Source organism: Ovis aries, chromosome 16 (assembly GCF_016772045.2).
Source record: "Ovis aries strain OAR_USU_Benz2616 breed Rambouillet chromosome 16, ARS-UI_Ramb_v3.0, whole genome shotgun sequence".
NCBI lineage: Eukaryota > Metazoa > Chordata > Mammalia > Artiodactyla > Bovidae > Ovis > Ovis aries.
This window is the reverse complement of record NC_056069.1, coordinates 71,037,938-71,057,187: the sequence shown is the minus strand read 5'-3', so window position 1 is coordinate 71,057,187 and position 19,250 is coordinate 71,037,938. Positions and strand designations below refer to the sequence as shown.

The 19,250-nt window shown below is 58.8% G+C and overlaps 1 protein-coding gene and 1 long non-coding RNA gene across 3 annotated transcripts in view; one reads left to right on the top strand and one right to left on the bottom strand.

The window, feature by feature from the left end:
* Nucleotides 1-5,466, bottom strand: part of LPCAT1 (lysophosphatidylcholine acyltransferase 1) — a 38,422-nt gene extending 32,956 nt beyond the window's left edge. For both annotated transcript variants that reach the window (XM_027980187.3, XM_027980188.3), the window contains exon 1: nucleotides 5,187-5,466. In XM_027980187.3, coding sequence (XP_027835988.1) covers nucleotides 5,187-5,321 — 135 coding nt within the window. In that variant the 5' untranslated portion in view covers nucleotides 5,322-5,466. The remainder of the gene's footprint in view (nucleotides 1-5,186) is intronic.
* Nucleotides 5,467-5,779: 313 nt separating this feature from the next.
* LOC132657927 (uncharacterized) lies at nucleotides 5,780-12,630 on the top strand. The gene is made up of 2 exons (XR_009596731.1): nucleotides 5,780-10,284; nucleotides 11,597-12,630. It is a non-coding gene; the product is annotated as an uncharacterized LOC132657927 (long non-coding RNA).
* The last annotated feature ends 6,620 nt before the right edge of the window (nucleotides 12,631-19,250 follow it).

The window sequence follows — 19,250 nt, the reverse complement described above, 5'->3', positions numbered from 1 at the left end:
CCCAGTAGCAGACAGACCCCCCCTACCTAACGTCCCGGCTCTGCCCCCTTGGCTGCAGGCAGTGCCGCGCCCACTGGGCACACTGGGGCCCTGGTCACGGGCGCGGGAGGAGAGAGGTGTTCGGGCAGCCTGTCCCCCGGCCAGGCGGTCACTCCTCTGGGGACAGTGGGGAAATGGGGGGGTGGGGTCCCTGGGTCCCACGTGGCCGCTCCATGCTGGGTGATGGCAGGCTCCCGACCAGCAGCCTGAAGGGAGCTGGCGGGAGTGGGGGCAGGCGTCCCAGGGGAGGGCCCGGCCGATGGCTGTGGGCGCAGCAGCGGCAGGGGCTCCCCGCTGGGAAGAAGTGCCCACTGCCTTGGGGGGGTCGTGCCGCCTGCTCTGGACCAAGGACCGTGGTCCTCCAGGGCTGGCCGGGGGCGCAGAGGACCCCCAGAGGAGAGGCCCCCACCTAAGGCTGGCCCAGCCCGTCAGCGCCCTGTGGTCCTGGCACCAAGGCTGCTCTGCCAGCCTGGGATCCGAGGGTGGCTGGGGTTGGGGCCCGCCGGGCGGCCCATCCTCCTGCTCTGGACCTCGGGACCCCGCGTGCAGCCCCCCCACGGTGAAGTCCAGCTGTGTGTCCCCACCCTGGGGGACGGGAAGGTCCAGAAAAAAGTGTTTAAACAACTCTAGAGTGGCAGCTAACTTTTTAGGGAAAAGAAGTCACACGTGTACACCCGTGGCGGATTCACGTTGATGTATGGCAAGACCACTACAGTATTGTAAAGTAATTAGCCTCCAATTAAAATAAATAAATTTATATTAAAAAAAAAAGTCACTCCTCTGGCTCTGGGACTGTTAAGGCCCCGGGCCGCCGGACACGTCCCCCGCTCAAGACCCCTGCGGAGCACCACAAAGCACACGGTGCGTAAGGAGGGAGGCCCAGAGGTGGGAGGCTGAGATCGCAGGGAGGGGGACGATCAGCCACGGTTACACACGCAGACACACACACACACAGACACACACCCATAGACAGACACACAGAAACAGACACACACAGACACACAGACACAGACATACACAGACACACACACACAGACACACAGATATACACACAAATACACACACAGACACACACAGACACAGACACACACATAGACACACACAGACACACAGGCACACACACACATAGACACACACACAGACACACATACATAGACACACACACAGACACACACACACACAGACACACACCCATAGACAGACACACAGAAACAGACACACAGACACAGATATACACAGACACACACAGACACACACACACAGCCACACAGATATACACACAAATACACACACAGACACACACAGACACACAGACACACACCCATAGACAGACACACAGACACACACACACACACAGACACACAGACACAGACACACACACACACAGCCACACAGATATACACACAAATACACACACAGACACACACAGACACAGACACACACATAGACACACACACAGACACACATACATAGACACACACACAGACACACACACACACAGACACACACCCATAGACAGACACACAGACACAGACACACACACAGACACACACACACAGACACACACACAGACATACACAGACACACACACAAATACACACATAGACACAGACACACAGATATACACACAAATACACACATAGACACAGACACACAGATATACACACAAATACACACATAGACACAGACACACACACACACACACACACTGGTCCGCAGGCTGGAGCAGCGTATGAATGAACACAGCCTGGTGAACCGGCGTGGGCGTCTGGGCGGTGAGGCGGGCTTCAGGGGGCACAGCTGCACACGCCTCAGCAAGGGGTTTCCAGACACACACTGCCTCTGGGCTCCTTTCAGAGCAACTCACACCGAGACAGGGGCTTATGGGACACAGGAAGCCCCGCCCTGAGGCTGCAGGGAGCCCAAGAGCGCTCGCCTGGCCGTCGGGGCGAGGGCGTGGTGATGGCCCCGGGGTGGGGGCCCGTCCCATCCGTGTGGTGAGGCCCCCAGGCCCTTGTTCTGTCCATGTGTGATGGCCCCGGCGCGGCGGGGCCCTGTTGCATCCGTGTGGTAAGGGCCCCGGGCCCTTGTTCTGTCCATGTGCGACGGCCCCCGGGGCGGGGGGCAGAGTCCACCCGGGTGACAGGGGCTTGTGGGGGCCCTGCTAAGACCCCCGGGCACCTGCGGGGACAGGCGGGCAGGGTCCGCTCTCGGGGACAAAATCCTGCTCTATCAGTGAGGAGTGAGGCTGACTGTACTCAGCTCCATGCTCAGAGATGAGAGCGGGGTAAGAGAAAACTGCACGTGTGCATTCCCAGGACAGAAGAGCGTGATTCGGGAGAAGCCCCGGGACCTCCCTGGTGGTCCAGAGGCCAAGATTCCACGCTCCCCACGCAGGGGGCCCGGGTTCCATCCCCGGGTGGGAACATGATCCCACGGGCTGCAACCAAGACCCGGCACAGCCAAATAAACATTTACAGCAGAGCGCGGGGAGGCGGCAGCGGTGGCCCGCCACCCTGACCCCCCTCTCAGTCCCCATCACTGACCACAGCTCAGCTTCCCCCGCGGACCCTTCCGGAAGGTGACGTGCTGGCCACAGGAGGCTCCCGGCAGGTTGGAGGAGAAAGCGGGCAGGTCAGACATCCGCCCGGAGCCAGCCCACGCGGCCTGGAGTCCAGGGACAGCACGGGGCCTGCGCCTCGGCCCCTCGCCTGGACGCGGGGACACGGCCCAGCTGTTCACCTGCCCGGGGCCCAGGGCTGCGCTCCTGGCCGTCAGAAGGTGATGGGGGCCTGGGGCCGAGCCTGGTCCTGCCCTGGGACACTCGCACTCTTGGAGGGACCCCAGCACCCGCTCCCAGCTGCGGTATCGCCAGCCCCCCAAGAACACGGGCTTCAGGCCAGGCCACCTCCCCATTCACCCATCCTCCCCACCCCACCAGGCAGGGCCTGGGGGTCCCAGAAGGCGCTGGATGAAGGGCTGCTCAAGGTGGGTGCAAGGAGCACCCAGATGTAGGGGAGAGGCTGGGGCCTGGCCTGTGTGTCTGTAGGGGCACACCACGGATGTGAACCAGACTCCTCCTCGTGAGCAGCCAGGGAGCGTGCCTGCCCCCCTCCCCGAGGGCCCCCTAACTAAGGCTGTATCCAAACAAGCCCCCAGGTACCCGCTGCTGCTCTGCCAGACCAAGACCACCGCTTCTGGGGGATCAGGCTGCACGCAGGCCCCCTGGACAGGCCTGTCCCTGGACTCACCCTCTTGGTGACCCCTGGGGCCCAGTTCCAGGGTGTTCGGGAAACCAGGCTGTCATCCAGGAAGTAAACTCTCCGTGACACCAGTTCAGGGGCTCAGAAATGGGGAAGCACCAGAGCTGCGGGGTGCGCTCGGCCCGGGGCTTCCAGTGGGAAGTCCCCAAACCCAGGGGGGACAGGAGACCACCGCCCAACTGCAAAGCAGCACCACCTCCACGCGAGGGCCCCACGGCCCACGAGTCACAGCTCTCGGATCTCAACTTGCTGGTTCCTGTCCCAAGAGATGCTTAAGCTCCTCACTAGATCTGCTGTTAAATGACAGATGGGCCCAGGGGTCATTAATCCCCAGACAGGCGGCAGTCCCTCCCCCCAAGCAAAGGCCAACAGGTAAACACAGGCACCGGACTGGTCAGTCCCAACTCAGGATGAAGGGAAGCGATGTCCCTTCCCTCGGACATCGAGGGATCCGTTTATGTGCTGATTTCGAGAGGAAGGCTGCCCTTGCGTGGACAGGCCAGTCGGCTCTGCAAGCTAAGCACTCGAAGGGGAAAAGCTGTGCAGGATGCTGCTGGCGAAAAGCAAGACATTCTCGCGGGCTGGCACGGGGACAGTCCGTGACCGCACACCCCGCGTCAGGCCTGGCGCCACAGGCCTCTGGACAGAAACATGGACTCAGCCCTGACCCTGCCTGGGGATGAGGGATGCGCAGAGGACCCCTGCCCTGCCCGGTGGTGAGAACACGGCCCGCCTGCTCCTCCCTGACCTCAGCCACACGCCAGGGAGAAGGGCCAGGCCGGGCCTCCGGTGCCCAGGCCTGCTGAGTTGGCACTTAGAGAAAAAGGCAGGCATCTGGGGAAATGACAACCTTAGACTGACTTCAAGAACTTTTCGCTTAACATTACTTCAGATGAATTACTCTGCACGTTAAAAACCCCGATCTCCCCACAAAAAGCTGTCACAGACAGAGGTGTGCTCCCCACGGCCTAGACCACCCGCGAGAACCAGGAAGTCTCTGCTCCTCCCACAGGTAGTTCTGGAGTCACAGACAGGCCGGCCTGTGGGCAGTCCTACCGAGAGGCACACACAGCTCGCACGCAGAGTCCGCGTGGTCCACTCAGGGGTCCCACCAGGGCAGAGAAGCAGCCCACCAGGTCAGGGGCAGCGGAAGGCAGGACAGATGGAGAGGGGGGCCCCCGAGGGGCCCCCAGTCAGGGCTAGAGCATCCCACAGACAGAGCGTGTGGAAAGTAGGCGCCTGGACTGTTCACCAGGCGGGACCTGCTTTTGTGTAACCGATTCAGGCCCTAGACAAGGGCCAGGATCCCCCAGAACAACTTGGAACCGGGGCAGGCCAGAACCCCCCCAAAACCCCTCTGCCGTCACCTCAGGACCCTAGAGTCCGCCCCCACCGCCGCTGCACCGACTCCAGGGACCAGCGAGGTCCCCACACGCGAAGCGCATCAAGCGACAAACTTACATCCAGAGGGAGCCGCTCCGGTTCGGCGCGGGGCCTGCACACGGCGGGAGTGGGCGCCCGGACCGGGGACCGCGCGGCGCCCACCCAGCGGGGAGTGGCTCCGAGGCCAGGATGCAGGGGCTAGGGAAAAGCGGTACGGGGGGTCCAGGGATCGGGGAAAGGGGGGACGAGCCGGGTGCGGGGACCTGGGGAAAAGGGATGCGGAGCCAGGTTCCGGGCGCTGGCGGCGGGAACCCGGGATGGGGCGCGGACGGCGGGGGATGAGCGCTGCGGGTCGCAGGGAAGGGTGGCGGTAGCGGGCCCCGGGGAGCGCGCAGCTGGGCCGCGCCCAAGGCCCCCCTCCCGGCCCCCTCCGGCCGCGCATCCCCGAGCCTCGGCGCGGCCCCGGGCCCGGGGCGGCCTGGGCTCCCGGCGGACACCCACCTGGGCCTTCTGCAGGGCGCCCAAACGCAGCTCGTGCACGAAGGGGTTCCGCCCCGGGGGCGCCTGCCGCCGCGCGTCGCCGGCCCCTGCGCTGGAGGAGGGGGCGGCGCGAGGATCGCGTCCCCGGAGCCTCATGGCCGCGCCGCCCGCCGCGAGGGGCGCGGGGCGCCGGGCCGGGTGCGGAGCGGGGGCCGCGGGGCGCGGGGCGCGGGGCGAGGATGCGCGGCGGCTGGAGCGGGCCGGGCGCGCGGCCGCGCAGGCGCGGGACGGGCGGCTGCATGACGTGGGCGGGCGGGCGGGGCGGGGCGGGGGCGGGCGGGCCGGGGCGGGGCGTGTGCTGGCCCCGCCCCCGGGCGCCGAGAGGCCGCCCCCGCGCCCCGCGCCGCGTTCTGCGCCCGACGCCCGGCTCCGGGGCTGCTCGGCGAACCGCTGGGGGCGGGTCCCGAGCGGCGCCGAGGCCCTGGCCGAGAGCCCGTGGCGGCGGCGGGGCCTCAGCGGCGCCCCCCCTGGGTCCCCGCCACGTTGTCCCCTTCCGCTGCTCAGGGCGCCCACCCGGGGCGCGGCCGGGAGAGGAGGCGCCTGCAGCCACGTGGGGGCGGCCGGCGCGGCTGGCGCTCGCTCCCCGGGCTGGGGGCGCCGAGCCTCCGGGCTGTCCGCTCAGAACCAGAGGAACACCGCTGGACCGCGCCTGGCCGGGCCGCGTGTGTAAGGGCCCACTGCACGCCCGCCGAAGACCCGGGTCCTCCTCAGATGCGCCCCGCCGCGCTGCTTGGTCCCGCTCGCCCGGCTCTGGGCGGGGGACCAGCGGCCGAGAAGGGCAGGCCTCATCCCAGACGCCTGGGGTCCACCCCGATCACAGGGTCCAGGCGTTTGCTGACTGGGACCCAGTGGTTTGAGAAGGGGGTAATGACTTTAGTTCTTGGCATGACCTTGTGGGTGAAGTGGGGGACACTGGGGTCTCTGGTTCGTGGTGGGCGCAGTGCTAACTAGGGCAACTGAAAGTACACCCTGTTGAAAATCTATACATTTCAAAGCCGCCTCAAAGCCTTAGTGTCACAAACAGCTGCGTTTCTGCGGGTCTGTCCTTGCGGCCCAGACCGCAGGAGATGGAGAGGGCCAGGCCGCGGGTGTCCGCTGAGCAAGGGTCAGCTGGCATGCATGCGCCTGAGACCACAGCCCTGCCTGGCTGGCCTGCCAAGGCCCAGGCTCCGGGCCACTCCGGGCCTGGGCGGTGAGTCAGGGAGTGGTCGGGCCTCCGATGACCCAGTGGATGGCGTTACCAGGTGACATGGTGAAGACTCGCCCTACTGAAGGCCCTTCTGTGTTTCCGTGGAGAGACGTTGCGGGGAGGGGGTTCCCCCTGAAGTCTCTGGCGTCCTACGGGAGTTGTTAGTCCAGAAGGCAAAGTGCAGGCCGGGTCCAGGCTTCCCCGAAGCCTCACGCTTCACCTGGGTGAGTGACCAGTCCGCAGAATCTGGGGAGTCTTCTCTGTAAGAGGCAGGCAGAGCAGTGCCTGGCCACGCAAACGCCCTGGGCACCATGCTGACCCTGTGTGCTGCTGGACGTGGGAGACTCTCTGAGGCCACTGGCCCTCTGCTGACCTCCTGGACATTAAGTTGCCGTTGTTCTGACGGCGTGGAGGGCTGGTGGGACCATGCAAGGGTCTGGGCAGGCGGAGGGAAAGGGGGTGGAAGCGCGTCCCTGTTGACCACAGGCCGAAACCTGCTTGGCCCCAGTGACTGGGGAGGGTGGAGGGCTGCCCTCTGGGAGAGCTGGGCTGGGGAGTGAGGCGTGAGTCTGGGGTCATCCCCTTGGGAGGACCGGCCAGGATAGAGCTGGGATGGCCACTCCGTGGTTGTCGACACAGTGGAGACCTGCTTGCCATGGGCAGTGGGAAAGCTTGGCTGGAGGAGCAAGAGGGAGGTGGAGGCCTGGGGAGGGAGCTAGGATCCAGGGGGTTAGGCTCCCTGGGGGAGGGTCTGGGGGCAGGAAGCAGAAAGCCAGCCCCCTACAGGGGAAGTGGAATCCCTGAAGGGTCCCAGACCAGGGGACGGGTTCGGGGGGAGCCTCTGGGGGCGAGGGTCCCCCATGAGGAAGCTGGGAACTGGGTGGGGCAGGGGCGGGGGCCGGGAAGCTCGCTGGTTCACACTGGTCGTTCCCAGGCGGGCTTCGGTTTTCACGGTGCCGTGGAAGTTTGCAGAAGCTTGGTCGGGAGAAGCTGCTCTTGGTGGGCAGTTACAGCAGCTCCTTTCAGTGGACGAAGAAGAAAGGCTTCAACTATCTTTGGGCCCTCGCTTCTTGGTTTTGGTGAAACCTCCTGGTGTGTCCTTGAACCACTGAAGCCAGTCGCCTGGGACCTCCAGGACCCTCGGACCCAGGGGCGCTGGCTGTGCTCCGGGGACGCAGCTCAGACCTGCCGCTGTCTGCGTGCGCCTGCTGGGGCTGGAGACGGAGGCGCTGCACCTCCGGCTCCAGGTCATGAGCGTTCTCGGGCCTCGCCTGTTGCTGGTTGGTGGGGGTGGTGGGGGTTGTTTATGTTTTGAATTCTAGAGCTATTGAGGAAGAAGAAGAGCGGCCCTTTCATTTCTGCTCCAATGTTCGGTTTTGGATCTGCCCCTCGGGGTTGTTTCTAACCCGTCTGCAGATGTTTCTCGTCCGCATGGTACACGGATGCTCTGGACACCAGTGATCAGTCTCCCTGCCGTTGCCCTGCCTTGGGTGCACACAGCAGTGTTTCTATGAAGCTCTTTCTGGATGCCCCGTTCACCGCGTCGGTTTGTTGGCTTCTGTGCCGGTTGCACGCTGTTCTAATCTCGATGCCTGTGGAGTAAGGTGCCACGGTCACCAGTAGCAGGAGTTCCAGTTGCTGTTTCAAGAGCTGTCTTGGGACTTCCCTGACTACCCAGTGGTTACAAATCCGCCTTCCAATGCAGGGAACACAGGTTCGATCCCTGGTGGGGAAACTAAGATCCCACGTGCTGCAGAGCAACTGAGCCTGCAGGTCACGACGAAAGATCCCCAGTGACGCGGCGAAGATCCCGCGTGCTACTACTGAGACCCAGTGCAGCCAAACTGAAGAAGAAGGGCTGTCTTAATGATTCATAGAACTCAGCTTTCCCATCCAAATATAGAATCAGTTTCATGACTGCAGCCACAGCGCTCACCCCTTGGAAGAGAAGCTAGGACAAACCTGGACAGCGTGTTAAAAAGCAGAGACATCACTTTGCTGATAAAGTCCCTATAGTCAAAGCTATGGTTTTCCAGTGGTCACATACGGATGTGAGAGTTGGCCTATAAAGAAGGCTGAGCACTGAAGAATTGATGTTTTTGAACTGCGGTGTTGGAGAAGACTTTTGAGAGTCCCTTGGACTGCAAGGAGATCCAACCAGTTAATCCTAAAGGAAGTCAGTCTGAATATTTATTGGAAGGACTGATGCTAAAGCCGAGACTCCAATACTTTGGCCATCTGATGGGAAGAGCTGACTCATTGGAAAACCCTGATGCTGGGAAAGATTGAAGGCAGGAGGAGAAGAGGGTGACAGAGGATGAGACGGTTGGATGGCATCACTGACTCAATGGACTTGAGTTTGAGCAAGCTCCAGGAGATCATGAAGGACAGGGAAGCCTGGCGTGCTGCAGTCCATGGGGTCGCAAAGAGTGGGACAGGACTTAGCTATTGAACAGCATAGAATCAGTGTATGCAGTCACCGAAAACCCCCACTGACAGTTTTGTCTTGAAGTATATGGAGTGTCTATATTACTTTGGTAAGAATGTGCTGTAAGGGGACCTGGGCTTTGCTTTGTATTTGGTGAGATACACAGATACAGGAAGATGGGTTTGGAGGAAGAAGCGGGTCCCACGGGTCCCCGGAGACAGGAGTGGTGACAAGCCTCGGGGCCCCTGGGGAAGCGCCAGCTGCTCAGGAGGCCGAGGGCAGGGAGAAAGTGAGGGCCAGCCCTGCCCACTTGGTGCCCGCGGGCGGGCACGGCCCGGGTGGGGTGAGCGGGCCCGGAGTTGGCTGCTGTGGATCACCTCCCTGGCTCCTGGTGCTTGTCCCAGGGGACTGCTGCTGGCTATGACAGTGGCTGCGAGTCTGAGCCCCGTGGCGGAGGGCTGGGTGTGGGCTCTGGCTTGGCCCGTCTGCTTTGGAAGGATGAGCCCCACGAAAGCAGCCCTAAGGGTGGTCCCTCGGGTCAGCCGGGCCCCGAGACATCAGAGTGTGCTCAGTTGTGTCCACCTCTTTTGAGACACTATGGACTGTAGCCCGCCAGGCTTCTCTGCCCAGGGGATTTTCCAGGCAAGACTACTGGAGTGGGTTGCCGTTTCCTGCTGCACAAGACGTCAGAGTACTGTGTTAAAACATTGTTAGTGCGGAAGATACAGACACCGCAAGTTTAAGCATTATCTTTCACCAGTGTGATCATGCTTCCGTTTACACTGGTCTTCTTTTACTTCTTTGATAGCATTCAAGTTTTTCTACATAAAGATCCCGCGTTTTCTTAGACTGATTCCTGGATTTGTTGTAATCTTGCAGCTGCAAAATAAAGGAATCTTGTTTCTTATTCCTTTTTCTACTTGTTGCTGACTCGCGTGAAGGGACAGTGCTGACTGCTGATCTTGGAGATTGAGTGAGGTTAGTCCGGGGGGGAGGGGCCCTGTGGCGGTTCCTGCAGCCCCCCACTCCCCCACCGTCACAGCTGAGTGACGGACCCCAGCCTGTGCAGGGCGCAAACCTCCCAGGAAGACCGCAGCATCACAAGGAACAGTGGGTCCCTGAGTGTCGGTGTGGATTCCAAGCATCAACGTTCCTCAAAAAGGACGGTCTGAATTTTGATGAAGCCTGGTTCATGTGTGTCTTTGACGGATCACACTTTGCTATGCTTTGAGGCCCTGTGGAGAGGATGGAGGCAGACGCTTACCATTTATTTCTCTCAGGGTGTCCAGCACCATTTATTGACGAGACCATGTGTGTCGCTTTGACTCACCTTGGCAACTTTGTGGCGTGAATCGAGTTCATTTCTGGACCCCATGTCCCGTTTACCTGTATGCCGACAACCTTTGCTAACATCACATTGCCTTGGTTGCTGAAGCTTTGTGGTGAGTCTTGAAATGAGATCACGTGGGTCCTGCAGCCTCGTTCCTCTTTGTCAGGGTTGTTTTCATTCTTCCAGAGCCTTTCACTTCCGTTACAAATGTTAGAATCCATTTGTTAATGTCTCAAAACATCTGCTGGGGGTTTTGATGAGATTTTTGTTGAATCTACTGATTCATCTGGGAAAATCAGTATCTGAGTAATACCATTGTCTGTCCTGGAACATGCTGTTTATGTCATTGATTTAGGTTTTCTTTAATTTTTCTCAGCAGTGCTTTGTAACTTTTGCTTATCGCTTATAGGTCTTGCCTGTGTTTTTCTAATTCTGCCCCTAAGTATTTTATGTTCTGATGCCCTTGTAAATGGGACTTCTTTTCTTTTCTTTCTTTTTTATTGACTGACCTTTGCAGCTTGTGAGATCTGAGTTCTCAGACCGAGGATGAACCTGGGCCCCAGCAGTGGTGGCGCCGGTCTTAACCACTGGGCCACCAGGGAAATCCCAGGCGGGGCTGTTTTTCAGTCTTGGTCTCTGCAAGTTTGCTGCTCACACAGAGAAGCGCCGCTGGATTCCGCGCGTTCATGCTGTGTGCTTCAGCCCTGGTGGACTCACTGGCGTTCTGACGGCGTGTTTGCAGGCCTTCCTCCGTTCCCCCTCATTCCCCCTGTGGGTTGCGGTAGTTTCACACTCCCCTCCGAACACGATGCCTTCTGTTCTTATTTTCTGTCACCTCACTGACCGTGGCGTCAGGTCGCAATGCTGAGCAGAGGTGGGGCCTTGTTCACAGTCCCGGGAAACACGTCCCATCTCGGCTTCAGCCGCGGGTCTGCACGGCCACCTTCGGTGAAGTCCAGGACTTTCCTTTCTAGTTCCAGCTGGAGCTGGCTGAGAATTTTTGTCATTTTGTCAAAGATCTATCATCTAGCTTTTCTCCTCAGTCCTCTTAATATGCTGAATTAAAGGAGATGATATTCCAACCTTAAACCAACCTTGTTTTTCTGGACAAGCCTCTGCTTGATCACATTTATTCTTATTTTGAGTTCTGTCCTTCATGGTCATTTTTTTTTTAAAATCCATCATTTTTAAGTGAATCATGCATTTTAATGTCATACCTGAAAGTGTCTGTGCTTAACAGGGATCTTATTTCCCCGCCTAGGGGTCAAACCCAAGTCGCCTGCATTGCAAGGCAGCCTCTTAACCGCGGGCCCGGGGAAGTCCCTGTGAGCTCGTTTTTTATGTGTTGCGAGATGTTGCATTTTTTGGCACGCGGCATCCCTGATTCTGTACGGTTTATTGTGAAGGCTGTCCTCTCTCCACAGACCTGCCTTTGTGTCTTTGCCGGCAGTCCACCGCACACGTGTGCCTCTGTTTCGGGACCGTCTGCTCTGCCCGCCGTGACTGAGTGGCTGAACAGCACGGTAGCTGATGCTCAATACTGCGTTAGTTTCTGACTTTTCCCAATAACTGAAGAATCGATGCCTTCGAACTCTGGTGCTGAGAACTCTTGAGAGTCCCTTGCACTGCAAGGAGATCAAGCCAGTCCATTCTAAAGGAAATCAACCCTGAATATTCATTGGAAGGACTGAGGCTGAAGCTGAAGCTCCAATCCTTTCGCCACCTGATGGGAAGAGCTGACTCACTGGAAAAGACCCTGATGTGGGAAAGGCTGAGGGCAAAAGGAGAAGAGGGCGAGCGAGGATGAGGTGGTTGGACAGCGTCACTGACTACGGCATGAATTTGAGCAAGCTCCGGGGAAGCCTGGCTTGCTACAGTCCATGGAGTTGCAAAGAGTAGGACACGACAGGAACTCGAGATATCAGTGCCGGTCCCTGTGTGACACGGGAAACGCTGGTGGAAAGACGTCCGCTCTGACCGTCCATCGCTGGCACACGGGAACGCAATGCGGTTCTCAGACAGACTCCGTGTCCGCAGCTGACTGGACCCACCTGAAAGACCCACGGTCTGTTTCACAGGTTCTGTGCTTTCTAAGCAGAAAACCACGTTCTCTGCGAATGAAGGCAGTCTCACGCCTTCCTCTCCTGTCTTCCTCTCCTGCTGGTGAGGATGTGGCTCTGGGGAGAAGGCGTGGTGGTGGGCGGCGCTGTCCTTTCTGGCACGGGCTGACGCGTAGTCCTTGTCTTACGCTGTTCACTTCTGTTTGCAGACATTTCAAAGGTTTGTATCCATATTCACAAACGGTGTTGCCGCCTTTGCTGTAACAACCATGTCTGGGTTTGGGATCAGAGCGGTGCTAGCCCTTCGACAGGGTGTTCAGTACTCTGGAAATTCTGGAAGCGTTTATATGGAGCTGGCACCATCTTTTCTTTAAAAGTCTGGTGGAATTTCCCATGAAGCCCTCCAGGTGTGCAGTTTTCTTTCTGTGAGTGTTTTTTTAAACTTGGATTCAGTTTCTTTTATAGCTGAAGGGTAGTATCTGGGGTCTCCAATCTCCCTCTTTCTCTTAACCACTGGGCCACCAAGAAAGTCCCTTCCCTCTTTCCCTTAGAAGGACACCAGTCATTGATGTATGGCTCTCTCTAAACCCAGGGGGTGTCATCTTAACGTCTTACTTTAATTACATCTGCAAAGACCCTGTTTCTAAGCAAGGTCACACTTTTCCCATGGTACCAGCTGTCAGGACCTGGATGCGTCTTTCTGCGGGGGTTGAGGGGTGGGAGGAGGATCAGTCCACCCCACTGCAGCCAGCTAATCTTGGGCAGTTTTTGGCGAAATGCATGAATAGATGGTAAGGATGGACTACAGCCTGTGTTGGCTGCACCTGGCCCCTCGGGCCATCCCCTCCATCACCGGTCGAGGTCAGGGCTCGGAACTCCATGCCCCGTGGGTTGGGCGTCGTCACCTCAGTGGAAGCAGCTCAGCGAAGACCCCTGTGTCCCAAAGCGACCTTTTGGCACGGGCACCCTTGCAGGCGGCTCAGGGAGTCACAGGACGCGCCAGCCCTGGACAGGCTCTGCCGTGGGCCTCGGGGCCCCTCCTGCTCTGGGGCCTGGGGTCACTGCGGCCCCCCCCGCCCCGCCACCAGCACCCGTTCCGTCTTCGCTTCGCTCGGTGATCCCTTTGGGAGGGTTTTCCATACACACCCGGCCATGAAATGCCCGGGCGCCCAGCTCACTGCGGTGTTTCTTCGTTCTCCAAACCATGCATCTTGCTGGCCGAGCTGCCCCAGGCACCCACCGGCCAGCCAGCCCTTGGTGAGTTCTGAGTGAGGAGGTGTCTGTGCGGCACAAACCCCTGAGAGCCATGGGGGCTTCTCCCCAGGGCCCCTCCGCAGGGCAGGGGGCAGAAGGGGCGGTGTGGGCGGACGTGCTTCTGAGGCTCTGAAGGAGCCCCTGTTGTGCTTCCTCATTCAACCCGACACTGGTGTAATCTGAAGAAAGAAAGAAAAGACCACCTATCTGGGGACTGCCACCCATCCACACGTGATGCTGAGCGTCAGCCAGCCGAGAGCTCTTGCCCGTGTCTGCAAGCATCTGGTCCTCAGTGAAGAGAGGCGTCTTCTCTGTACCCCACGCGGCCTCAGAGAGCACAGTCCAATGTGGAAACCCGAGGAAGACACTGCTTCTGTGCACTACGGAACTGACGTCTCCTTAAAATGACACGGCTCCCTCAGTGTTTCCTGGGTTCTGGGTGGGTGGCCTTCAGGCCCTTCCTACCCCACAGGCCTGGCAGAGACGAGGACGGGCCCAGGGAGTCTCTGTCTCGGGCAGAGCCGGGCTGCCCAGGAGGGGCCGGCCGGACCCGCGTCTTGGTCCCGTTGTACTGGTTTGCTGCCTGTGGCACCTTGGCGGTCCTGGGAGCTCTGGAGGCGGTAGGATGGCAGAGGCGCCTTCTCTGGACTGTGGGCCCCACGGGCTGGAGCCGCTACACCCGGAACCCTCTGAACCCACTGCCTGGCACAGGCTGCCCGCCCTCCCAGAGACGTTCCCGCCACCCACCCGGCCCGCCCGGGTCCCTGGACGCTCAAGGGCATCTCTCTGCTGACCCCCTCCTTCTCAGCCTTCCTGCTTGGGCCCCCAGACACCCCTGGAGTCTCTGCCCACCCTCCCTGGGCTGGCGGCACCCCCGCCTCATCCACCCCGACAGCAGCTTCCCCAGTCTCCCTTGTCTCTCCTGGCCTCTCCTACCCGCCCACCCCTCCTCCATGTCCCTCTCACCTGGACTAGGTTAGAGCCATCTCATAGACAGGACAATCGCCGCACAGGAGACAGCGGCTGAGATCCAGTCACTTCACTGAGACCAGTGAAGGCTGAAGCTGTTTCCTCCTGCGGACGAGTCAGGGTGGTCCGTGTCCTGGGTCGCCTGTCTCTGCAGGTGGCCTTCCAGAGAGAGGTCCTGTCTCTACAACACGCGGATTCCAGACAAGATTGTTTTCCTCAAAGATAAAGACCCTGGGCCTCAAGCAGAATCTAGGTACTCGACACGATGCTCCATCTCGTGTAGTTTCCAGCCGTCGTTTAACAGCCCACGTGGGGGAACGCTGAGGCTGCAGCTGGCGATCCGAAGCCCCTTTCACGGAGACGCAGGGCCCTGGGAGTTTGGTCACCACCGCCCCCTTTCCCTTAGCAGCATCGCCTGCTCCATTTTCGGCACGGAGCAAGGGCTCCCCAGCTTGAAACGTGAGCCGAGATGACGCGCTCTTCCGTGGGCCTCGGCGCAAACTAGGTTTTGAAACTAGAGGCACAGCTTCTTCACAGATTACAACTGCAGCGCAAATGTTTGAGTGTAACTTTGCTTCCCAAAATGTCAGAAAGGCAAAATATGAAAACATTCTCAAAGGAGTGATCTTTTATGGAAAAATTGCTTATAGTAATTCTTTCCAGTTGGCATTGAGAAATACTGCGTCGGAATATTTTTACAGTCGAAGTTCCAAAGAGAGACCTCGCGTTTCAGAAGAAGGGCATTCAGAAGCAGGCGATTCACTGTGAGGAGGGGACAGAGGCCCGGTCACACCTGGCCTCAGCTCCTTAGCAATAGGACGCGCACGTTTCAGAGGGAAGCTTGGCCAGCCAGAGCAGACTGCGTTCCCCCGCCCACCTGCCCCAGGCGTGGTTAATGTAAGCTCTGGCAGCAGACGGGATGCAAGCTCAAGCTTCGTGGGACTTGAAGGGTGCGTGTGATGAGAGGGTGCCTTCTTGCTGGCTGGAAGGTGAGTGCAACGGCTCAAGCCACAGCCTCCATATTGGGACATGAGACGATTCTGGGAGTGGAAGGCATGCTAGCAGACCAACCCAAGAGAAGAAGCATGAGTCCTGGGCCACATAAGGATGCTCCCGACCGTCTGTGGCGACTGCTGGCAGTTGTGGTTGTGAGAAGAAGTAAGCTTTTCCATCTTTAAGTGATTGTTTGGGATTTTTCTGTTACTAGCACAGAAACTTAATCCTAATGAATATAGAGGCCACTAGGGATGCTTGGACTAAAAAATCTCCGGGCCAAAACACACACACACACACACACACACACACACACACACACACACACACACACAGACAAAGCCTAAGCAAAACCCACAAGATATGCTTTTGATCTTTTTGTGTGGACATAGATGTAGGTGCTGATCTTTGTGCGTTGATGTAGAAGCCGCTTAATACGCCTGAATATGCCTTCTCCTGCTTCCTCTCCAGTCCCCTTGTTTCTCTTCCCAGTTCCTATAGGACCTTTTGGCCTGGCTCCCATCACCCCTTCCCATACCACTTCATCCCCCAAAGATCACCCTTCTCTCCTTTAGGAGGGCCTCCTGCCCTGGCTGGTCTGATATCTCCCGAACATTTTTATCACTTCAAAGATCTAGAACACTGTCAGGCTTCAGGAGATATATCTCAAAGACGCCACCTTCGCTCTCGGCTCCTGAGATATTTTGGTTATATAATATTATTGTCTGAAAAAGAGAAGAACAGTTTCACTTGGAGACCTGAGAAGTTTCTTCTGGAAGGTACAGTGCCATATGCCTCCACACTCCTGATCTAAGTAGCATATAGAAGGTCCCAGGCTCTGGTGGGGAGGGGGAGCCTGGGCTGTGAATGTGGGTCTGCCCCCAGTCGGGGGCAACACCTGCATCGTCACAGGTGGGCCCAGCAGGTGCGTGTGGGAAAGAGGTGCCGGAAAGGTCCCGAAACTTGAGGAAGGGAGAAGCAGCTCCTGCTGGAGGGTCAGGGAGTTCTCCGAGGAGGAGTGGTTCTCCGAGGAGGACTGGACTCTTGAGGAAGTCTGGAAAGAGGCCCAGGAGGAGGGCAGCGAGCGGGGAGGTGAGGACACCATCCACTCAGGCCTGGGGGGTGGGGGTGGGGTCCATGCAAGCCGGCCCCCGCCCTCCCTGGGCTCCTTTCACAGGCACACAAGTGCGGGGCGTCCGGTCCTCAACAAGGCCTCTTGCACGGGGGGTGGAGCTGTATCCCCTGCTCAGCCTGGAGGAGTGGGCACAGCAGGTGGGCACCCTGCGTGCGCTGCTCACAACCTGAGCCTGTGCACACCTGTGCCTCACACTCCGCCCTCTCCACTCCCCTCTGCGGGGCGCCGGCGCCCACGGTGGCCCTGGGGCTCACTTGGCACAAGAGGCTCTCGCTTCAGCAAACAGGGAGCCCTGCTGAGTGGAAGCACTCGGTCTCAGAGCATCTTCTGAGCTGGCTCCTTGACGGCGGGCTGTCGGTCAGAACAGGATCTGGGTTCCCATTCTCAGCACTTAAATTGCTAAGCTGGGAACTTGACCTGGAGCAGAGGGCTTCTATGAGCCTCTTGATCGTCAAGACTCATTAAGAGGGTGTGGCTCCTGAGACAAGAGGCAGAAAGTGACTCCCGTGTTTGCGGAAGGACTTCTGAGCCAGGAGTTCGAGCATGTGCCTGGGTGAGCAGCCAGTGTGCCGAAAAGTGCGTTTAGTCAGAGTTGAAGCCGCACGCACTCCACGCCATCTGGTGATCTGAGAGCGGCCTCCGTCTAGAGTGCGTGCTGAACGCCCGGCCCTGCTGCCATCGGCGTCCTTGGGCTGCACAGAAAGCTTCCTCACCAGCCGGCCGCGGCCGTCTGCTCGGCCAGGGCGGGCCTCCCGGCGTGGGCAGGGCTGTCTTCTGGCATCGGTCTCAGCAAGTCACCTCCCCGCCACCCCCCGCCAGGTTCAGAATTAAAGGATTATCCTGGAAACCCTGTTGTAACGAGTGGTGACTCTGCTCTGGGAACGAGTTGACACAAGTCCCGAGTCTTTCTCAGTCGCAGGAGTTACATTCTCTGCCGTGAAGAGCCAGCAACGTGGGGTCTGGCCTGGCCTGGAGATGATTGCCCCTTTTGCCTCCCTGTCCTTCCTTGTCTGAGAAACAGGGATGAGGTTGAACCCTTCTGCAGGGTTTCTGTGAGGCCCGTGTGAGGGCGCCTGGAAGGGCCTGGAGGGGTCTGGAAGGGCGCCTGGCGCAGCAGGGCCTCTGAAGCCCCCCAGGTCCCGTCAGGCTCATCTGCCAGCCCCAGCGCTTCTCTCCTGCAGCAGCGGGCACTCAGGTGGGCAGCAAGCAGCTCTTGCCTTCTCGGCGGGTTTGTCTTCATAAGGCGGGGAAACGCAGTGTCCCTGCTTTGGGAAGCTTGGGGAGTCAGTGCCAGCTCTCTGAGAGCCGGGTCCTAGACGGCAGAAGGGGTTTTGGGGGGAGTCGGATGTGATTGCTGCCACTGACTGCATCACTGGGGGAAGCAGCACCGGTGCTGTCTACTGAGGAGAGTCTGCTGCCACAGGAGCCGCGGCACGGGGTGTCCATGTGGGCATCTCCCACCGTCTCTCTGGGCAAATGACTCCACCACGCTCGCACGGGGTCCCGCGGGTCCCGCCCTGCCCAGGTGCCCTCCAGGGCCCGTTTGCGGTTTGGGTTTGTGTGACACGGACACGGTTCTCTGGACGCCCATCCCCAGCACATGAGCACAGGGGACGGGACTCAGACGTGTGACTCTCCTCACCGACCTAGGCCTTGGAAACGAGGCTGCCCGCCGGGCCTCCCGCCGCCCGAGAGTTGCGGTGCTGGCCTTTGCCACGAGGGGAGCCTCGGACAGGTTGAGGGGGTCCGTGAAATGATGTGTCTAAAGGTTCTTTCTGCAAGCAGCATCTTCATGTGTGAACGGAACTGATGATCAGCTTAAATTGCGCTGGTTTTTGTCTTTGAATGGGACGTGGACTTTTACTCTCAAGGCAAAGGCGGTGCTCCCCGGAAGCTGGTGGTGAAGGGCGCTGTCAGAGTCGGCAGGAGAAGCCGGAGCCACCCTCTCACCTAAATATGAAGCCCAGTCTTTCTCACGCATCGCGCCAGCCACACGGACGCTCTTCTGTTCTCGTAAGGTGTGACATTGTGGCCTGTGTTTGGCTTGGGAGCTGCTCACTGCTTTACCATGGTCTGCGTCCACAGCGTAGCCTCTCGGAAATCAGTTGCGCTGATGTTCTGCTGCCTTTTCATAAAGTTATTCATATTATTATTATTTAGGGGGCTCCAAAATCACTGTAGATGGTGACTGCAGCCATGAAATTAAAAGATGCTTGCTCCTTGGAAGAAAAGCTATGACCAACCTAGACAGCATATTAAAAAGCAGAGACATTACTTTGCCAGCAAAGGTCCATCTAGTCAAGGCTATGGTTTTTCCAATGGTCATGTATGGATGTGAAAGTTGGACTGTAAAGAAAGCTGAGCACTGAAGAATTGATGCTTTTGAACTGTGGTGTTGGAGAAGACTCTTGAGAGTCCCTTGGACTACAAGGAGATCCAACAAGTCCATCCTAAAGGAAATCAATTCTGAATATTCATTGGAAGGACTAATGCTGAAGCTGAAAATCCTGGCCACCTGATGTGAAGAACTGACTCATTGGAAAAGATCCTGATGCTGGGAAAGATTAAAGGTGGGAGAAGGGGACGACGGAGGATGAGACGGTTGGATGGCATCACCGACTCAATGGACTTGAGCTTGAGTAAACTCCGGGAGTTGGCGATGGACAG